This window comes from Monodon monoceros, unplaced genomic scaffold (genome assembly GCF_005190385.1).
Source record: "Monodon monoceros isolate NGI ecotype Baffin Bay Population unplaced genomic scaffold, NGI_Narwhal_1 Super_Scaffold_16, whole genome shotgun sequence".
Classification (NCBI taxonomy): domain Eukaryota; kingdom Metazoa; phylum Chordata; class Mammalia; order Artiodactyla; family Monodontidae; genus Monodon; species Monodon monoceros.
Window position 1 is genome coordinate 27,913,603 of NW_021703772.1, and position 21,721 is coordinate 27,935,323.

Consider the following 21,721-nt stretch of genomic DNA (forward strand, 5'->3'; position numbering starts at 1 on the left):
GAGTGGCATGGACATATATACACTACCAAACATAAAATAGATAGCTAGTGGGAAGCAGCCGCATAGCACAGGGAGATCAGCTTGGTGGTTTGTGACCACCTAGAGGGGTGGGATAGGGAGGGTGGGAGGGAGACACAAGAGGGAAGAGATATGGGAACATATGTATATGTACAACTGATTCACTTTGTTATAAAGCAGAAACTAACACACCATTGTAAAGTAATTATACTGCAATAAAGATATTTTAAAAAAAGAAACATCAGAATTCATTGAGAACAATTTCTTTTTTATTAATTTTTATTGGAGTATAGTTGCTTTACAATGGTGTGTTAGTTTCTGCTGTACAGCAAAGTGAATCAGCTACACATATATGTATATCCCCTTTTTTTAGACTTCCTTTCCATTTAGGTCACCACAGAGCACTGAGTAGAGTTCCCTGTGCTGTACAGTAGGTTCTCATTAGTTATCTATCGGATAATATTGCTTATACGTGGAATCTAGAAAAAGGGTACAAATGAACTTATTTGCAAAGCAGAAATAGAGACACAGATGTAGAGAACAAACGTATGGATACTAAGGGGGGAAGGGGGCGGGGTGGGATGAATCGGGAGATAAGAACAATTTCTGTTCGTAAAAGTCTATCATAGTTGTAGCTACATTTTTTACCCTAGACTTTTTTTTAAAGTGCTGTTAAAACATGTGACACATGAAACAGATTGAGCTTCACAGGTAAGCTCCAAGATTTGGGTTTGCCCTTTTACCAATTACTAGTAATTTCTTTGAGTCTCACATTCATCTTACACAAAATTCTCAGAAACTCTACTCTCCTCGAGATGAATCCAGAACCTTATTACTTCTCACAATGTCCACTGCCAAACCCCTGGTCCAAGCCACCACATCTCCAGGCTGAATTACTGCAATGGCCCCCAATGGGTCTTCTTGATTCCATTCTTGCTCTCCTCTCATTTATTCTTCATACAATAGCCCCAAATCCTCCAAAGGCTTCCCATCTCACTCTGAGCAGAAGCCGAGTCTTTCCAAGGCCTAATGGCCCCTCAGGATCTTCTCTCTCCCCTGGCTTATTCCCCACTCACCCACCCCAACCCATACTCCTTATCCCCTTTCCTACTATAGTTTTCACCTGAGCTCTCATCACCTTCCACTATTAAGTGTTATTTATCATTTTCTTAAACCATAGGATTTAAGGAGCTTGAGGGTGAGGAATTTTGTCTGTTTTTTTTAGTTAATTTTTATTGGAATATAGCTGCTTTACAATGCTGTGACAGCTTCTACTGTACAGCAAAGTGAATCAGCTATACATATACATATATCCCCTCTTGTTTGGATTTCATTCCCATTTAGGTCACCACAGAGCACTGAGTACAGTTCCCTGTGCTATATTGTAGGTTCTTATTAGTTACCTATTTTATACATAGTATCAATAGTGTATATATGTCAATCCCAATCTCCCAATTCATCCCACCCCCGCTTCCCCCTTGGTATCCATATGTTTGTTCTCTACGTCTGTGTCTCCATTTCTGCTTTGCAAATAAGATCATCTATATCATTTTTCTAGGTGCCACATATATGCATTAGTACATGATATTTTTTTTTCTCTTTCTGGCTTACTTCACTCTGTATGACAGTCTCTAGGTCCATCCACATCTCTACAAATGGCCCAATTTCATTCCTTTTTATGGCTGAGTAATATCCCATTGTACATAATGTACCACATCTTCTCTATCCATTCCTTTGTTGATGGACATTTAGGTTGCTTCCTTGTCCTGGCTATTGTAAACAGTGCTGCAATGAACATTGTGGTACATGACTCTTTTTCAGTTATGGTTTTCTCTCAGTATATGCCCAGGAGGGGGATTGCTGGGTCATATGGTAATTCTATTTTCAGTTTTTTAAGGAACCTCCATACTGTTCTCCATAGTGGCTGCACCAATTTACATTCCCACCAACAGTGCAAGAGGGTTCCCTTTTCTCCACACCCTCTCCAGCATTTGTTGTTTGTAGATTTTCTGATGATGCCCATTCTAACTGGTGTGAGGTGATACCTCATTGTAGTTTTGATTTGCATTTCTCTAATGATTAGTGATGTTGAGCATCTTTTCATGTGCCTCTTGGCCATCTGTATGTCTTCTTTGGAGAAATGTCTATTTAGGTCTTCCACCCATTTTTTGATTGGGTTGTTTGTTTTTTTGGTATTGAGCTACATGAACTATTTGTATATTTTGGAGATTAATCCTTTGTCAGTTGGTTCCTTTGCAAATATCTTCTCCTGCCTTGTTTCATGCGTTTGCCACTCTGTGTTTTTCAGGACTCGCTTCCATTAGTTGTGTATGAAACTTTCAAGAAGAGAGCCTATCAGCCATGTCATATTCCAACTTACCCAAAAGAGACTATTTTTCATGAGTGCTGTATTCATTTTCCATTGCTTCCATAACAAATTAGCACAAACTTAGCAGCTTCAAATACCCCAAATTTATTATCTCACTCTTTCTGTAGGTCAGAAGTCCGGTGAGCTCAGCCAGACCTCTGCTTATAGATTCACAAGGCTGAATCAAGGGCTGGGCAGCACTGTGATGCTTTCTGAGGCTCTCGGGGAAAATCCATTTCCTTACTCATTCCAGTTGTTGGTAGAATTTACTTCCTTGTAGTGATAAGACTCAGGTTCCCATCTCCTTCCTGGCTGTCAGCTGAGGGCTATTCCCAACTTCTGAAAGCCACTTGCATTCCATGGCTCATGGCCCCCTTCCTCCATCTTCAAAGTCAGCAAGGGAGGTCAAGTCCTTCTCACATTTCAAGTCTCTCTTCCATTCTTTTTTTCCATTACTGACTATTCCGCCTTCCTCTTTCACTTTTAAGAACCCATGTGATTACATTAGTCCCGTCCAAATAATCCAGAATAATCTTCCTATTTTAAGGTCCACAACCTTAATTCCATCTGCAATGCCCTTTTGCCCTGTAATATAACATACACAGGCAGAACACCAGATATTAGGGTTTGGACATCTTTGAGGGGACATTATTCTGCTACCACAAGTACCATTACAGCTCTCTCAATTTTTTAGTTACCAATTACACTAACTGTAGCTGAGGATTTTTGTTATAGCTAACATTCGTTATGTCGAGTTGTTCAGTTTTGAATAGTCAGCATGATAGAACCTCATACAAACATCGATTTCTACAGAAAAGAATTCAGCATAAACCTGAAATTAACTTGCTAGTGTCCACCGTATCACATGGAAACAAGTACTTGATTTGCTTTGTGAATTGCTGAAGCAATAAGAAAAAGAAAATATCTTCCCTCACCACATTGTTCTCATAGAAGAGAATGTTTCTTGGAAACAGCCTCACTTTGCTCTCATAATAAAAGCCTGGGCTTTGCATATTGCAAGTAACCCGGGAACTCATTACGCTGGCTCCTGTTTCTGGTATACGGCTTCACCTGCTTCTTTCCACCATGACCTGCTTTTTGTGTGTTTATCTTCCTTCTTGTTTAAACAGAGTATAATGAATCAATCTCTTCCATAAACTTTGCACTAGATACTCTTCTACGTCTTGATAGCATTCCATATGGTTTCCCATCCATTCACTTTATCTTTAATAAGTCATGCATCCTTATTTATCTGGATCCAATCCTTTACCAGATACAGTATCTATGGTGCAATCTACATAAAATGGACCCAGACACATATTCCTGTGTTCTTGTAACTAGTTGTCCCTCTAAAATATATGCTGCAATGTCACGTGAGATTTTCTGACAAGAGTTGATCATGTGATGGACTAAGGTCTTCACAGAAGTCTAAAAGTCAATGACCAGTTTATTCTATAATTATGTAGTTTTTAAACTGCAATAAAGAACACTGCTGATATTTTCCTTATGCTTTAAAGGAATCTTTTTTTGTTCCCAAAAAGATACCAGTCCAAATATACATACAGTTCAATATCTAAAAAAACAACCCAATCAAAAATGGGCATAAGACTTAGACATTTCTCCAAAGAAGATATACAGATGGCCAATAGGCACAGGAAAAGATGCTCAATATCACTAATTATTGGATAAATGCAAATCAAAACCATAATTAGTTATCACCTTACACCTATCAGAATGGCTATCAAAAAGTCTACAAATAATAAATGCTGGAGAGGGTGTGGAGAAAAGGGAACGTCCTACACTGTTGGTGGGAATGTAAATTGGTGCAGCCACTATGGAGAACAGTATGGAGGTTCCTTAAAAAACTAAAAATAGAACTACCATATGATCCAGCAATCCCACTCCTGGATGCATGCACCCCAATGTTCATTGCAGCACTATTTACAATAGCCAAGACATGGAAGCAACCTAAATGTCCATCGACAGAGGAATGGATAAAGAAGATGTGGTATATATATACAATGTAATATTACTCAGCCATAAAAAATAATAAAATAATGCCATTTGCAGCAACATGGATGGACCTAGCGATTATCATACTAAGTGAAGTAAGTCTGACAGAGAAAGACAAGTATCATATGATATCCCTTATATGTGGAATCTAAAAAGATGATACAAATGAACTTATTTACAAAACAGAAATAGACCCACAGACATAGAAAACAAGCTTATTGGTTACCAAAGGGGTTTATTGGTTACCAAAGGGGATAGTGAGGTGGGGGTGGGAGATAAATTAGGAGTTTAGGATTAACATATACATACTACTATATATAAAATAGGTAAACAACAAGGACCTACTGTAGAGCACAGGAAACTATACTCAATATCTTGTAATAACCTATAATGGAAACAACATATATAACATAGATATATATATAAAACTGAATCACTTTGCTGTATACTTGAAACTAACACAACATTGTAAGTTAACTCTACTTCAATTTTAAGAAGTTTTTTAAAATAAAATAGAATAGCATGTCCTTTAAAAAAAAAAAAAAGATACCATCCCACACACAGACATATTTCAAAATTCAGAAAACCAACATTCCCCCAGAATAATGTTTCTGTAGATTATAATCATCTCTCTGGTGGCTCTTTGACAAAGAGAATAATCAATATTCACAAAAGATTGAAAAGATTGTGAAAGCCATGCCCTCATACAGCTAACATAGAGATCTTAAATAACATCTCTTTGATCATCATTTCACATTCTATGCGAGTAAATACTTTCATTATTTAGCAAGAAACTAATAAATTGCCTAATGAGTCACCAAACTCCCTTTATAAATTAACACCATTAATTACACTCCCTGTAATCTTCTGTGTGTGCCAGGACAAACTGATCATTAGTGAAACTTGTCAAACCATGATATTTACACAGAGCAATCTAAAATTTGGAAAATATAACTTTGACTCTTTTCGGTTCTACAGTTACCCATAACATAATACAACCATACAACTGTGAAATAAAACTGAGATCATTAATATTTGGGGTTTTGTTCTTAAATACCTAAATAGTTGTATAACGAGGTATTTGCATTTATGTTTTCTTTTCCTTCTTTCATAGACAAGAAGAAAAATTATATTTTATTTTTATTATAAAATTTTCTTCAGAAATAAAACAGAGGATATTACATACCCACAATCTAGGATTTACAGTTGGTAATATTTTACCATATTTATTTCACCTAAATGAATGCTATGGTATTTTAAAGTAAGTTGCAGGCAGCATAACAGCTCACTCCTAAATATTCTGATATGCATCTCTCAATTTTAGGAGAATTTTAAAATGAAAACTTCTTAAATTAACTAGTGAATTCAAAATGTCATTTATCTTTTCACACTTGTAAAGTGAAGAAATGCTAAGTCAATTTACATATATAGACATTTTTCATTGAAAGGGAGACGAGACCAAAGTTCAACCAGATTTATTTCTATCCTATTGTATGGAGAAAGATTTCAAAGAAAGTGGCTTTTCTCTTTTAATATTTATTCATCTACACATTTCACATGAGTTGCACCATCACAAATTTTAGATGTTACATACGTTTACATCCAGATCTTTTACTCTTTTTAACTCTTGTGGTGTGTGACTGATTCCCGGTTGCTTGTCTTTGCCGACCCTATTCCCTCTGCCAGGAATGTCTTTTTACTTCCTCCTGTACACATCTAAATCCTACTCCTTTAATTTCAAGATTGCTCCTCCAGAAAGCTTTCTCTGATTCCTCCCTGATGAATTAGGATGCTTTTTCAGTGGTTCCATAGTTGTGATACCTCTGTTGTTACACTTACACACCATCTGAAAGGTGTCTACTTCCCTTATTAGATCATCATTTCCATGGGGTAAGGACAGACTTTGATTCATTTTTTCCAGTGCTTACTACAGAAGCACCACACTGTAGGCACATAATATCTTTGTTGAACTGTTAAAGGGACAATAAAGATGATAATGTTGGACTAGATAGTCTCTAAGATATCTTCCAGCTCAAAATTTCATGAGACTTCATAGAAAATAGTTCATTTAGCCCTCCTAGATAACAATCTTTATAAATGCCTTCATGACAGTGCTGCTCTTTGTTAGTAGACTACATGTTTGAGATATCAGGGTCAGTGTTCTTTAAAGGTAACGTAAGTGATTCCCCTTCCTAACATTATTAGTCTAGCCATTCAGAGAACTCTTTCTTAGTATAAGACACCTACAAAGGCTGAATTAATATAAAAACCTTCTTTGTTAAAACATGGCTTAGCTGGCTACAAATTAAAGGAATAAATCTGAGACCAGAAATTATTCCGTAGGATCAGTAGGCACTGCATTTGGGGCTTACATTAGAGGCCTCTACTGACTTATTGGCTAAGAGCTTGGATTTTGATTGTATTCTGGTAACAAAAGATGAGTCTGAGACCTGATGAAGTGGGAAACTGGACTGGAAACTCCTGTATAACTCCAGGATCCCCAAAATATGAACCCCTTAGTGAGTGAACAAGAAACAAAAGTATCTTTCAGAAAGAGACTGGCTTGTTTCACTCCTGGCTGCATTTAGAGTTGGACTAGGAAACAATGGAGAAAACGATTCTTCTCTGACAATTTCTAACCACAAGCTCACATTCATGTGTGGTCTAATATGTGGTCTTAGTTTAAACTGGAAATAGATAAACAGTTCCACTAGGCACCTTGCAGAAAACAGAAATTTTGGAAGAGTACCTCATTACATGAGTACCTTATAAGTTCTTTACCATAAGTCATTAGACACACAAGGAAATAAGCCCCCATGTGTGGTAGTCAGTATTGACAAGCAAAGTCTGTGGTTCTTTTAATATCAAATGCAGAATATAAAATATGTCTAAGAAGGAAAAAGAAAAGAGATTAAAATGATATTTAAGATAAAGAAACTATCAAAATTAAATAGGAAGATCCCAAAAAACTGAAAAATAGAATAATCAAAATTAGCTTAATGGATGGATCAAAGAGCCATTAGACAAAGCTGAACAAAGAGTTGGTGAACTGGAAAATATATTTGCAGAAATTAACAAAACAGCAGTAGAAAAACAAAGAAAAGGAAATCATATAAGACGTAAAGATACAAAGGGTAATGTGAGAAGTTCCCATACTTGTCTACTTAAAGTTCCAGAAACAGAGAATAGGAGAATAGGGGAGAGCAAATTTTCAAAGACAAAATAGCAAAACATTCCCACCACTGAAAAAAGACACAGAACCTTAGACTCCAGAAATCAAATGAACTCATACCTAGATACAGAATGAAACTGCAGAACATCAAAGTCAAAGAGAAACTCTTAAAAGGAGCCAATGAGAAAAACAAATCACCAACAAAGACTGAGAACTGATTTGTCAACAACAACAATGGAAGCCAGGGTGGAAAAGTAAAACAATATCCTTAGGAGCTAAAAGTAAACAATTCTCATCCAACGATCATAAATCCAGAAAAAGTATCTCTGAAGATTGAGACCGAAATAAATACCTTTTCAGACAAACAAAAACTGAGAGAATTCACTATAAGTAGATTCCAATGTAAAGAAATCCTTTAAAAAGATGTATTTTGGGAACACTTTCAAGATGGCAGAAGAGTAAGACACAGAGATCACCTTCCTCCACACAAATACATCAGAAATACATCTACATGTGGAACAACCACTACAGAACACCTACTGAACACTGGCAGAAGACCTCAGACCTCCCAAAAGGCAAGAAACTTCCCACATACCTGGGTAGGGCAAAAGAAAAAAGAAAACACAGAGACAAAAGAAGAGGGACAAGACCTGCACCAGTGTGAGGTCTGCACCAGTGTGAAGGAGGAAAGGTTTCCGCACACTAGGGAAGCCCCTTCGCGGGCAGAGACGGTGGGTGGCAGAGAGGGGAAGCTTCAGAGCCACAGAGGAGAGCACAGCAACAGGGGTGTGGAGGGCAAAGCAGAGAGATTCCCACACAGAGGATCGGTGCCCGGCACTCACCAGCCCGAGAGGCTCGTCTGCTCACCTGCCAGGACGGGGGGGGGGCTGGTAGCTGAGGCTCGGGCTTCGGAGGTCGGATCCCAGGGACAGGACAGGGGTTGGCTGCGTGAACACAGCCTGAAGGGGGCTAGTGCACCACAGCTAACCGGGAGGGAGTCCGGGAAAAAGTCTGGAGCTGCCTAAGAGACAAGAGACTTTTTCTTGCCTCTTTGTTTCCTGGTGCGCGAGGAGAGGGGATTAAGAGCGCCGCTTAAAGGAGCTCCACAGACAAGCGCGAGTCGCAGCTATCAGCATGGACCCCAGAGGCGGGCATGAGATGCTAAGGCTGCTGCTGAAGCCACCAAGAAGCCTGTGTGTGAGCACAGGTTACTCTCCACACCGCCCCTCCCGGGAGCCTGTGCAGCCCGCCACTGCCAGGGTCCCATGATCCAGGGACAACTTCCCCAGGAGAACGCATGGTGCGCCTAAGGCTGGTGCAACGTCACACCGGCGTCTGCCGCTGCAGGCTCACCCCACATCCATACCCCTCCCTCCCCCCGGCCTGAGTGAGTCAGAGCTCCCGAATCAGCGGCTCCTTTAACCCCGTCCTGTCTGAGCGAAGAACAGACACCCTCAGAAGACCTACATGCAGAGGTGGATCCAAATCGAAATCTGAACCCCGGGAGCTGTGCGAACAAAGAAGAGAAAGGGAAATCTCTCCCAGCAGCCTAAGGAGCAATGGATTAAATGTCCACAATCAACTTGATGTACCCTGCATCTGTGGAATACCTGAATAGACAACGAATCATCCCAAATTGAGGAGGTAGAATTTGGGAGCAATGATATATTTTTTTCCCCATTTTTCTCTTTTTGTGAGTGTGTATGTGTATGCTTCTGTGTGTGATTTTGCCTGTATAGCTTTGCTTTTACCCTCTGTCCTAGGATTCTGTCTGTCCATTTTTTTTTCTTTACTTAAAAAATTTTTTTTCTTAATAATTATTGTTTATTTTTATTTTAATAACATTATTTTATTTTACTTTATTTTATCTTCTTCTTTCTTTATTTCTTTTTTTTCTCCCTTTTATTCTGAGCCGCATGGAGGACAGGCTCTTGGTGCTTGAGCCAGGCATCAGGGCTGTGCCACTGAGATGGGAGAGCCAAGTTTAGGACAATGGTCCACAAGAGACCTCCCAGCTCCATGTAATATCAAATGGCGAAAATCTCCCAGAGATCTCCATCTTAACGCCAAGACCCAGCTCCACTCAACAACCAGCAAGCGACACTGCAGGATACCCTATGCCAAACAACTAGCAAGATAGGAACACAACTGCATCCATTAGCACAGAGGCTGCCTAAAATCATAATAAGGCAACAGACACCCCAAAACACACCACCAGACGTAGACCTGCCCACCAGAAAGACAAGATCCAGCCTCATCCACCAGAACACAGGCACTAGTCCCCTCCACCAGGAAGCCTACACAACCCACTAAAACAACCTTAGCCACTGAGGACAGACACCAAAAACAACGGAAACTATGAACCTGCAGCCTGCAAATAGGAGACCCCAAACACAGAAAGTTAAGAACAATGAGAACACAGAGAACACACAGCAGATGAAGGAGAAAGGCAAAAACCCACCAGACCTAACAAATGAAGAGCAAATAAGCAGTTTTCCAAAAAAAGAATTCAGAATAATGAGAGTAAAGATGAACCAAAATCTTGGAAATAGAAGGGAGAAAATACAAGAAACATTTAACAAGGACCTAGAAGAACTAAAGAGCAAGCAAAGAGTGATGAACAACACAATAAATGAAATTAAAAATTCTCTAGAAGGGATCAATAGCAGAATAACTGAGGCAGAAGAACGGATAAGTGACCTGGAAGATAAAATAGTGGAAATAACTACTGCAGAGCAGAATAAAGATAAGCGAATGAAAAGAATAGAGGACAGTCTCGGAGACCTCTGGGACAACATTAAATGCACCAACATTCAAATTATAGGGGTCCAAAAGAAGAAGAGAAAAAGAAAGGGACTGAGAAAATATTTGAAGAGATTATAGTTGAAAATTTCCCTAATATGGGAACGGAAATAGTTAATCAAGTCCAGGAAGCACAGAGAGTCCAATACAGGATAAATCAAAGGAGAAACACGCCAAGACACATATTAATCAAACTATCAAAAATTAAATACAAACAAAACATATTAAAAGCAGCAAGGGAAAAACAACAAATAATGCATAAGGTAATCCCCATAAGGATAACAGCTGATCTTTCAGCAGAAATTCTGCAAGCCAGAAGGGAGTGGCAGGAAATATTTACAGTGATGAAGGAGAAAAACCTACAACCAAGATGACTCTACCCAGCAAGGATCTCATTCAGATTTGATGGAGAAATTAAAACCTTTACAGACAAGCAAAAGCTAACAGAATTCACCACCACCAAACTAGCTTTACAACAAATGCTAAAGGAACTTCTCTAGGCAGGAAACACAGAGAAGGAAAAGACCTACAATAATAAACCCAAAACAATTAAGAAAATGGTAATAGGAACATACATATCGATAATTACCTTAAATGTAAATGGATTAAATGCTCCGACCAAAAGACACAGACTGGCTGAACGGATACAAAAACAAGACCCATATATATGCTGTCTATGAGAGACCCACTTCAGACCTAGGGACACATACAGACTGAAAGTGAGGGGATGGAAAAAGATATTCCATGCAAATGGAAATCAAAAGAAAGCTGGAGTAGCAATTCTCATATCAGACAAAATAGACTTTAAAACAAGACTATTACAAAAGACAAGGACACTACATAATGATCAAGGGATCAATCCAAGAAGAAGATATAAAAATTGTAAATATTTATGCACCCAACATAGGAGCACCTCAATATATAGGCAAATACTACCAGCCATAAAAGGGAAAATTGACAGTAACACGATCATAGTAGGGGACTTGAACACCCCACTTTCACCAATGGACACATCATCCAAAATGAAAATAAATAAGGAAACATAAGCTTTAAATGATACATTAAACAACATGGACTTAATTGATATTTATAGGACATTCCATCCAAAAACAACAGAATACACATTCTTCTCAAGTGCTCATGGAACATTCTCCAGGATAGATCATATCTTGGGTGAGAAATCAAGCCTTGGTAAATTTAAGAAAATTGAAATCGTATCAAGTATCTTTTCCAACCACAAAGCTATGAGACTAGATAGCAATTACAAGAAAAAATCTGTAAGAAATACAAACACATGGAGGCTAAACAATACACTACTTAATAACGAAGTGATCACTGAAGAAATCAAAGAGGAAATCAAAAAATACCTAGAAACAAATGACAATGAAAACACGACGACCCAAAACCTATGGGATGCAGCAAAAGCAGTTCTAAGAGGGAAGTTTATACCAATACAATCCTACCTTAAGAAACAAGAAACATCTCCAATAAACAACCTAAACTTACACCTTAAGCAATTAGAGAAAGAAGAACAAAAAAAATCCCAAATATAGCAGAAGGAAAGAAATCATAAAGATCAGATCAGAAATAAATGAAAAAGAAATGAAGGAAACGATAGCAAAGATCGATAAAGCTAAAAGCTGGTTTTTTGAGAAGATAAACAAAATTGAAAACGCATTAGCCAGACTTATAAAGAAAACAAGGGAGAAGACTCAAATCAATAGAATTAGAAATGAAAAAGGGGAAGTAACAACTGGCACTGCAGAAATACAAAGGATCATGAAAGATTACTACAAGCAAATCTATGCCAATAAAATAGACAACCTAGAAGAAATGGACAAATTCTTAGAAATGCACAACCTTCTGAGACTGAACCAGGAAGAAATAGAAAATATGAACAGACCAATCACAAGCACTGAAATTGAAACTGTTATTAAAAATCTTCCAACAAACAAAAGCCCAGGACCAGATGGCTTCACAGGAGAATTCTATCAAGCATTTAGAGAAGAGCTAACACCTATCCTTCTCAAACTCTTCCAAAATGTAGCAGAGGGAGGAACACTCCCAAACTCATTCTAAGAGGCCACCATCACTCTGATACAAATATCAGACAAACATGTCACAAAGAAAGAAAACTAGAGGCCAATATCACTGATGAACCTAGATGCAAAAATCCTCGACAAAATACTAGCAAACAGATTCCAACAGCACATTAAAAGGATCATACACCATGATCAAGTGGGGTTTATCCCAGGAATGCAAGGATTCTTCAATATATGCAAAACAATCAACGTGATACACCATATTAACAAATTGAAGGAGAAAAACCATATGATCACCTCAATAGATTCAGAGAAAGCTTTTGACAAAATTCAACACCCATTTATGATAAAAACCCTGCAGAAAGTAGGCATAGAGGGAACTTTCCTCAACATAATAAAGGCCATATATGACAAACCCACAGCCAACATCGTCCTCAATGATGAAAATCTGAAACCATTTCCACTATGATCAGGAACAAGACAAGGTTGCCCACTCTCACCATTATTATTCAACATACTTTTGGAAGTTTTAGCCACAGCAATCAGAGAAGAAAAAGAAATAAAAGGAATCCAAATTGGAAAAGGAGTAAAGCTCTCACTGTTTGGAGATGACATGATACTATACATAGAGAATGCTAAAGATGTTACGAGAAAACTACTAGAGCTAATCAATGGATTGGGTAAAGTAGCAGGATACAAAATTAATGCACAGAAATCTCTTGCATTACTATACACTAATTATGAAAACTCTGAAAGTGAAATCAAGAAAACACTCCCATTTACCACTGCAACAAAAAGAATAAAATAGGAATAAACCTACCTAAGGAGACTAAAGACCTGTATTCAGAAAATTATAAGACACTGATGAAAGAAATTAAAGATGATACAAATAGATAGAGAGATATACCATGTTCTTGGATTGGAAGAATCAACATTGTGAAAATGACTATACTACCCAAAGCAATCTACAGATTCAATGTAATCCCTACCAACTACCACTGGCGTTTTTCACAGAAATGAAACAAAAAAAATTCACAATTTGTTTAGAAACAAAAAAGACACCGAATATCCAAAACCATCTTGAGAAAGAAAAACGGAGCTGGAGGAATCAGGCTCCCTGATTTCAGACTATACTACAAAGCTACAGTAATCAAGACAGTATGGCACTGGCACAGAAACAGAAATATAGATCAACGGAACAGGACAGATAGCCCAGAGAGAAACACACACATATGGTCACCTTACCTTTAATAAAGGAGGCAAGAATATACAGTGGAGAAAAGACAGCCTCTTCAATAAGTGATGCTGGGAAAACTGGACAGCTACATGTAAAAGAATGAAACTAGAACACTCCCTAACACCATACACAAAAATAAACTCAAAAGGGATTAAAGACCTAAATGTAAGGCCAGACACCAACAAACTCTTAGAGGAAAACAGGCAAAATGCTCTATGACATAAATCACAGCAAGATGCTTTTTGACGCACCTCCTAGAGAAATGGGACTAAAAACAAAAATAAACAAACGGGACCTAATGAAACTTAAAAGCTTTTGCACAGCAAAGGAAACCATAAACAAGACGAAAAGACAACCCTCAGAATGGGAGAAAATATTTGCAAATGAAGCAACTGACAAAGGATTAATCTCAAAAACATACAAGCAACTCATGCAGCTCAATGTCAAAAAAACCAAACAACCCAATCCAAAAATGGGCTAAAGACCTAAACAGATATTTCTCCAAAGAAGATATACAGATTGCCAACAAACACATGAAAGAATGTGCAACATCATTAATCATTAGAGAAATGCAAATCAAAACTACAATAAGATATCATCTCACACTGGTCAGAATGGCCATCATCAGAAAATCTACAAACAATAAAATCTGGAGGGAGTGTGGAGAAAAGGGAACCCTCTTGTACTGTTGGTGGGAATGTAAATTGATACAGCCACTATGGAGAACAGTATGGAGGTTCCTTAAAAAACTAAAAATAGAACTACCATACAACCCAGCAATCCCACTACTGGGCATATGCCCTGAAAAAACCATAATTCAGAAAGAGTCATGTACCAAAATGTTCATTGCAGCTCTATTTACAATAGCCAGGACATGGAAGCAACCTAAGTGTCCATTGACAGATGAAAGGATAAAGAAGATGTGGCACATATATACAATGGAATATTACTCAGCCATAACAAGGAATGAAACTGAGTTATTTGTAGTGAGGTGGATGGACCTAGAGACTGTCATACAGAGTGAAGTAAGTCAGAAAGAGAAAAACAAAACCGTATGTTAACACATATATATGGAATCTAAAAACAGAAAAAAAAAATGGTCAGAAGAACCTAGCGGCAAGACGGTAATAAAGATGCAGACCTACTAGAGAATGGACTTGAGGATACGGGGAGGGGGAAGGATATGCTGGGACAAAGTGAGAGAGTGGCATGGACATATATACACTACCAAACATAAAATAGATAGCTAGTGGGAAGCAGCCGCATAGCACACGGAGATCAGCTCGGTGCTTTGTGACCATCTAGAGGGGTGGGATAGCGAGAGTGGGAGGGAGGGAGATGCAAGAAGGAAGAGATATGGGAACATATGTATAACTGATTCACTTTGTTATAAAGCAGAAGCTAACACACCATTGTAAAGCAATTGTACTCTAATAAAGATGTTAAAAAATAAATAAATAAAATACTATTAAAAAAAGATGTATTTCAGGAAGAAGAAAAATTATAAAAACATACAATTAAGATAAAACTATATGATAATAGCACATAATTTGTAAGCAAAGTATTTCAAAATGTTTTCATTATTTGAGAGAGGGAAGTTATTGATAACATTAAACTTTCTTAAATATACATGAAAAAATTCTAGGTTAATCACTAAAGAATTAAATATAACATATATCTTCCAAACTAGTAGGGGGAGGGAGGATAAAATAAGGAAAGAAGTTCCAATCAATTCAAAAGAAGCCAACAGAAGGTGGAAGCGGGGAGTAGAAGGGACACACAGGAAGAGCTGGTGAAATTAAAAGCCCAAATAAGATGGTAAAATTAAATTCAAATACTGTATATTCATTATCATAATTAATGTAACTGGCTAAACTCTTCAGTTAATAGACAAAGCCTAACAGAATAAATAACAAGAAGTCCACCTGTGTCTCCTTTATAAAAGATACTCCCCAAACATAAGTAAACAGAAAAGTTTAACAGAAGAATGGGAAAAGATAAGGAATTGCTGTTTAATGGATTTAGAGTGTCAATTTTGCAAAATGAAAATTTTCTGGCAATTGGTTTGCACAACAATGTGAATACACTTAACACTACTGAACTGTACATCTAAAAACATTTAGTATGATTAATTTAATATTTTGTGCATTGTATCATAATTAAAGATTTTTTAAGGATGGGAAAAGATATGCAAGGCAAATACCAAAGAAGAAAGAACTAATGTTGTTTATTAAATATTATTATTTTAATATAATAATTTTATATTATATATTAGTTAATATTTTTAACAGCTTTATTGGAGTATAATTGCTTTACAATTGTGTGTTAGTTTCTGCTTTATAAGAAATTGAATCAATAATGACTAATGAAATAATGATCACTTTTGTCCATTATATGTAGGGTGAGACTAATTCTTGCCCAAATGGTCTCAATACACTGTATGTGTTTACATAAAAAATAAAGAAATTGAATCAGCTATACATATACATATATCCCCATATCCCCTCCCTCTTGTGTCTCCCTCCCACCCTCCCTAACTCACCCCTCTAGGTGGACACAAAGCACCGAGCTGATCTCCCTGTGCTATGCAGCTGCTTCCCACTAGCTATCTATTTTACATTTGGTAGTATATATAAGTCCATGCCACTCTCTCACTTTCTCCCAGCTTACCTCCTTTCCCCCTCCCGTGTCCTCAAGTCCATTCTCAACGTCTGCGTCTTTATTCCTGTCCTGCCACTAGGTTCTTCAGAACCCTTTTTTTTTTTTTTTTTTAAGATTCCATATATATGTGTTAGCATACGGTATTTGTTTTTCTCTTTCTGACTTACTTCACTCTGTATGACAAACTCTAGGTCCATCCACCTCACTACAAACAGCTCAATTTCATTTCTTTTTATGGCTGAGTAATATTCCATTGTATATATGTGCCATATCTTCTTTATCCATTCATCTGTCAATGGACACTTAGGTTGCTTCCATGCCTTGGCTATTGTAAATAGAGCTTCAATGAACATTGTGGTACATGACTCTTTCTGAATTATGGTTTTCTCAGGGCATATGCCCAGTAGTGGGATTGCTGGGTTGTATGGTAGTTCTATTTTTAGTTTTTTAAGGAACCTCCATACTGTTCTCCATAGGGGCTGTATCAATTTACATTCCCATCAACAGTACAAGAGAGTTCCCTTTTCTCCACACCCTCTTCAGCATTTATTGTTTGTAGATTTTTTGATGGCCATTCTGACTGGTGTGAGATGATATCTTATTGTAGTTTTGATTTGCATTTCTCTAATGATTAGTGATGTTGAGCATTCTTTCATGTGTTTGTTGGCAATCTGTATATCTTCTTTGGAGAAATGTCTATTCAGGTCTTCTGCCCATTTTTGGATTGGGATGTTTATTAGTTAATATTTAAAACAAAAGTAAACTAGAAATAAAGAAGGCTGCTCCATATCAATGGAATGTTTGATTTACTAGGAAGTATAACATTTTTAAACTTGTATATACTCAATAACATATTTTCAAAATATATGAAGCAAGAAAATTCATCCTCAGAGTGGGCTATTTTAAGATATATATATATCAGGAAAGAATAGGTCAAATAGATGAAAAATCATAGACACAGAATACATGAACCACACATCCAATAAGCTTAACCTAGTGGACACTATAAAACACTGTACTCAGAAACTGGACAGTACACATTCTCTTGAAGACCATATAGGATATTTATCAAAACTGACCCCAATATAAGCCATTAAGTCTCAACACACTTTAAAAATTAGTTATCATGCAGACCACATTCTCTGATCATAACCAACTGAGAAATCAATCACAAATTTTTTTTAAAGCATAGCTTTAAGGACATTGTCTACTTCATTCAGATTGTTGGGAATTTAAAGAGTTCAGTAAGTAGCACCTCCCTCTTTTTAAAAAATGTCTTTGAATATATTCAACTATCAAGGCATTTCACTATATAAAACATTATAATCTTCCCACTACTCCAATTCAATAAATGACTTTACTCAGTGGCCCCATTTAGGACTGTGAGTGACCATCAGACCCCAAGGAACACAAGCCACAGGTCCCTGTGCAGCTGCAACGGTAGAGGCGCACAAGAGCACCAACACTACCACAAGCTCATCTGCAGCTTTGTAGTTTTGTTTTTGTAGTTTCCCACTTGAACTTGGAACTAACTGAGAAATTGCATAAGGAGTCAGGCAGATGAAGATAAAATAATCATTTTATTAAGCAGAAAGTTTTTTGGAGAACATGGTCTATGTATGTATCAATGGGCTTGCTTATTGGCTCCTTTGAATTTTACATACTACCTAAAACTGCAGGTGATACCCACAAGTACAGAGCCTGTTCCTCCAAGCTTACTGCACAGTCAAGGGCAAAACAATATGCATGCTCTCTGCAGACAGACAGATCCCAAAGACAGGTCTGAGGGAGACGCTGATGTGCACGTGCCCGGTCATTCTCAAACTCACAAACCAGGCAAGTCACTCATCCACAGGGAGCGAAGAGCTGGTAGGTTAAAGAGATGAAAAGAGCGTTATTCTGCTACACAGCTCTCCACATGGAAACATGGAATGATTGATGAGGAACTCCCTAATACTCACTAAGGAGGAAATTTGCATTTTTTTGTGAAGACCAGTGTTCTCAGTATCTTTACCTCCTTCCTGGAGCTGGGCTGTGATGTTGAGTTCACACTGCACTTTAGCTTTCAGCACAAGGACAATCTGCTCTTCTATAGTAACGGTGCCATCAGAATCCAGCTGTAGACATGAACAAAATACAAACAGAGAAAAACATGCCTGTTACTTTTTTTTAAAGCCACGATACAATCTTTCATTATTTCACCTTCTAATATAATTAAAAATTAGTTTTGATGTGAAGCTATCTGAAATAGTTCTTTATCTGAATCAAAATTCAAAAATCCATCAATGTATAAGATTTTAGAATAATCATACTTTTACCCTGATTAGCCTAAAGAAAAAAAATCCCCTGTTAAAAGTTAAAAAACTCCAGAAATTTTTAATTTAATTAGGTAAGTCTAATAGATATAATATAATCAGAAAAAATAATAAACATATTGAAAATTTCCTGAAATGTTACAAAGACCAATATTTATTAATCCTCTTACAATATGTCAGTTATGGCACATAGAAAGGAGAAATGGACTAGAAGACTATGCTTAGCTCTACTGAAAATTTACCAATGAAACAAATCATTCCATGTTTTGGGGCTTTGGTTTACTCATCTATGAAATAAGAGGGTTACACCAAATGGTCTCTAGTTAACTTTTTGCTATTGAGATATTATTGACAGATAACATAAGTGAGTTTAAGGTGTACTATGTGATGACCTGATACATTTATATATTGTGAAATGACTACCACAATAAAGTTAGTTAACACCTCCTTCCCCACATAATTACCTTTTGTGTGTGTGTGTGATGATAATATTTTAGATCTACTCTCTTAACTTTCAAGTATATAATAAAGTACTGTTAATTATAGTTACCATGTTATACACTAAATCCCCAGAACTTAGTCATCCTATAGCTAGAAGTCTGAATGCTTTGACCAACGTCTCCCTATTTCCCCCACCTCCCAGACCCTGGCAGCCACCATTCTACTCTCTTATTTCTATGAGTTCAGCCTTTTTAGGTTCCAAACAAGTGAGAACATACAGTATTTGTCTTTCTCTGTCTGACTTATTTCACTTAGCCTAATGTGCTCAAAGTCAATCCATGTTGCACAAAAGGCAGGATTTCCTTCTTCTTTACAGATGAATAATATTCCTCTGTGTGTGTGTGTGTGTGTGTGTGTGTGTGTCACATTTCCTTTATCCATTCATCCATCCATGGACACTTAGGTTGTTTCCATGTCTTGGCAATTGTAAACAATGCTGCAATAAACAAGAGGGTACAGATATCTAAACTCTGAGATAGTGATTTCATTTCCTTTGGATATTATCCAGAAGTGAGGTTGCTGGATAATATGGTAGTTGTATTTTTAATTTTTTGAGAAACTCCATACTTTTTTCCAGAGTGGCTGTACCAATTTACATTCCCACCAACAGTGCACAAGGGTTCCCTTTTCTTCACATCCTTGCCAACACCTGTTGTCTCGTCTTTTTGATGATATTCTAACAAATGTGAGGTGATATCTCACTGTGGTTTTGAGTTACACTTTCCTGATGATTAGTGATGTATCTATTGACCATCTGTATGTCTTCCTTGGAAAAATATCTATCCAAGTCCTTTTCCCATTTTTTAATTGGATTGTTAATTTTTGCTGTTGAGTTGTATGAGTTCCTTATATATTTTGGATATTAACCCTTTATTAGATAGATGGTTTGCAAATATTTTCTCCCATTCCATAGGTTGCCTTCTAATTTTGCTGATTGTCTCTTTTGATGTGCAGAAGCTTTTTAGATTGAGGTAGTCTCAATTGTTTATTTTTGCTTTTGTTGCTTGTGTTTTTGGTGTCATATCCAAAAAAATCATTGCCAAGACCAATGTCAAGAAGCTTTTTCCCTGTTTTCTTTGGGTGGGTTTACAGTTTTGAGGCTTACATTTAAGTCTTTAACCCATTTTGAGTTAATTTTTGTGAGTGATATAAAATAGGGGTCCAATTTCATTCATTTGTACGTGACTACCCAGTTTTCCTAAAACCATTTATTGAAGAGACTGTCCTTTCTCCAGTAGGTATTCATGGCTCTCTTGTGAAAGATTAGTTGACCATGTATGCGTGAGTTTATTTCTGGGCTCCTGATTCTTTTCCATTGGTCTATGTGTGTTTTTATGCCAGAACTGTGCAATTTTGATTACTGTAGTTTTGTAATAAAGTTTTAAATCAGGATTTGTGATGCTTCTAGCTTTGCTCTTCTTTCTCCGGATTGCTTTGGCTCTTCAGAGACTTTTGTGATTTCACATGAATTTTAAGATTATTTGTTCTATTTCTGTAAAAAAAATGCCATTGTAATTTTTATAAGGATTTCACTGAATCTCTAGATGGCGTTTGGTAGTATGGACATTTTAACTATATTAATTTTTCTGATCCATGGACATGGGATATCTTCCCCTTAATTTCTGTTTTCTTCAGTTTATTTCATCAATGTCTTGGAATTTTCAGTGTACAGATATTTACCCATTTTGGTTAAATTTATTCATTATCTTTTATTCTACTGTAAGTGGAACTGTTTTCCTTATTTCTTTTTCAGAAGTTTGCTGTTAGTGTATACAAACACAACTGATTTTTGTATGTTGATTTTGTATTCTGAAACTTTACTGAACTCATTTATTAGCTTTGATAGCATCTTTAGGGTTCTCTAAATACATGATCATAGCATGTTCCATTAGAGACAATTTTACTTCTTCCTTTCTAAGTTAGATGCCTTTTATTTCTTTTTCTTGACTAATTGCTCTGGCTAGGACTTCCAGTACTATGTTGAATAGGAATGGTGAGAGTGGGCACTTTTGTCTTGTTCCTGTTAGAGAGAAAACTTTCAACACTTCATCATTGCATATGATGTTAGCTATGGTTTGTCCTTTTCGCATTAATACTGTGACTCTCTAATGGTAAAATGCATCAACATATCCATTATCCATTTAATCAATATTTGTTAAACATTTTTTAATGTGAAAAATAATATGCTTAATATTTTATAGTAAAGATTTTCATTTTCAATTATTTTTATGTAGTACATTTTCTTCAAATAAAACACCTCATGAGAAAACCTCGTGTGTGTGTGTGTGTGTGTGTGTGTGTGTGTGTGTGTGTGTAAAATAACAGAACTTCCCTGGCTGAAATCTAGGAAGAGGCAACTGCAGAATCACACTGTCTCACTAATCTGTACCTTCCTTTATACCTGAACTTGCTCTGAAAAACCACAGGGCTTTTTAAAACATTGTCAGAAAAAATCACTATCAATAGGAATAGAAAGATGTATAACAACATTTTATAGGACTCCAACACAATGCTTCTTTCTACTGGGTATCTTTCACTAGATACCGTCATACATTTTCCCACCCTGGAGCATGTTTCTAACATATAACACAT

The 21,721-nt window shown here is 36.9% G+C and overlaps 1 protein-coding gene across 1 annotated transcript in view; it reads right to left on the reverse strand.

Annotated features, from left to right (window-relative positions):
* PTH2R (parathyroid hormone 2 receptor) overlaps nt 1-21,721 on the reverse strand; it is a 103,888-nt gene that overhangs the window by 55,524 nt on the left and 26,643 nt on the right. Inside the window, exon 2 of the mRNA XM_029225627.1 lies at nt 18,328-18,430. Coding sequence (XP_029081460.1) covers nt 18,328-18,430 — 103 coding nt within the window. The remainder of the gene's footprint in view (nt 1-18,327; nt 18,431-21,721) is intronic.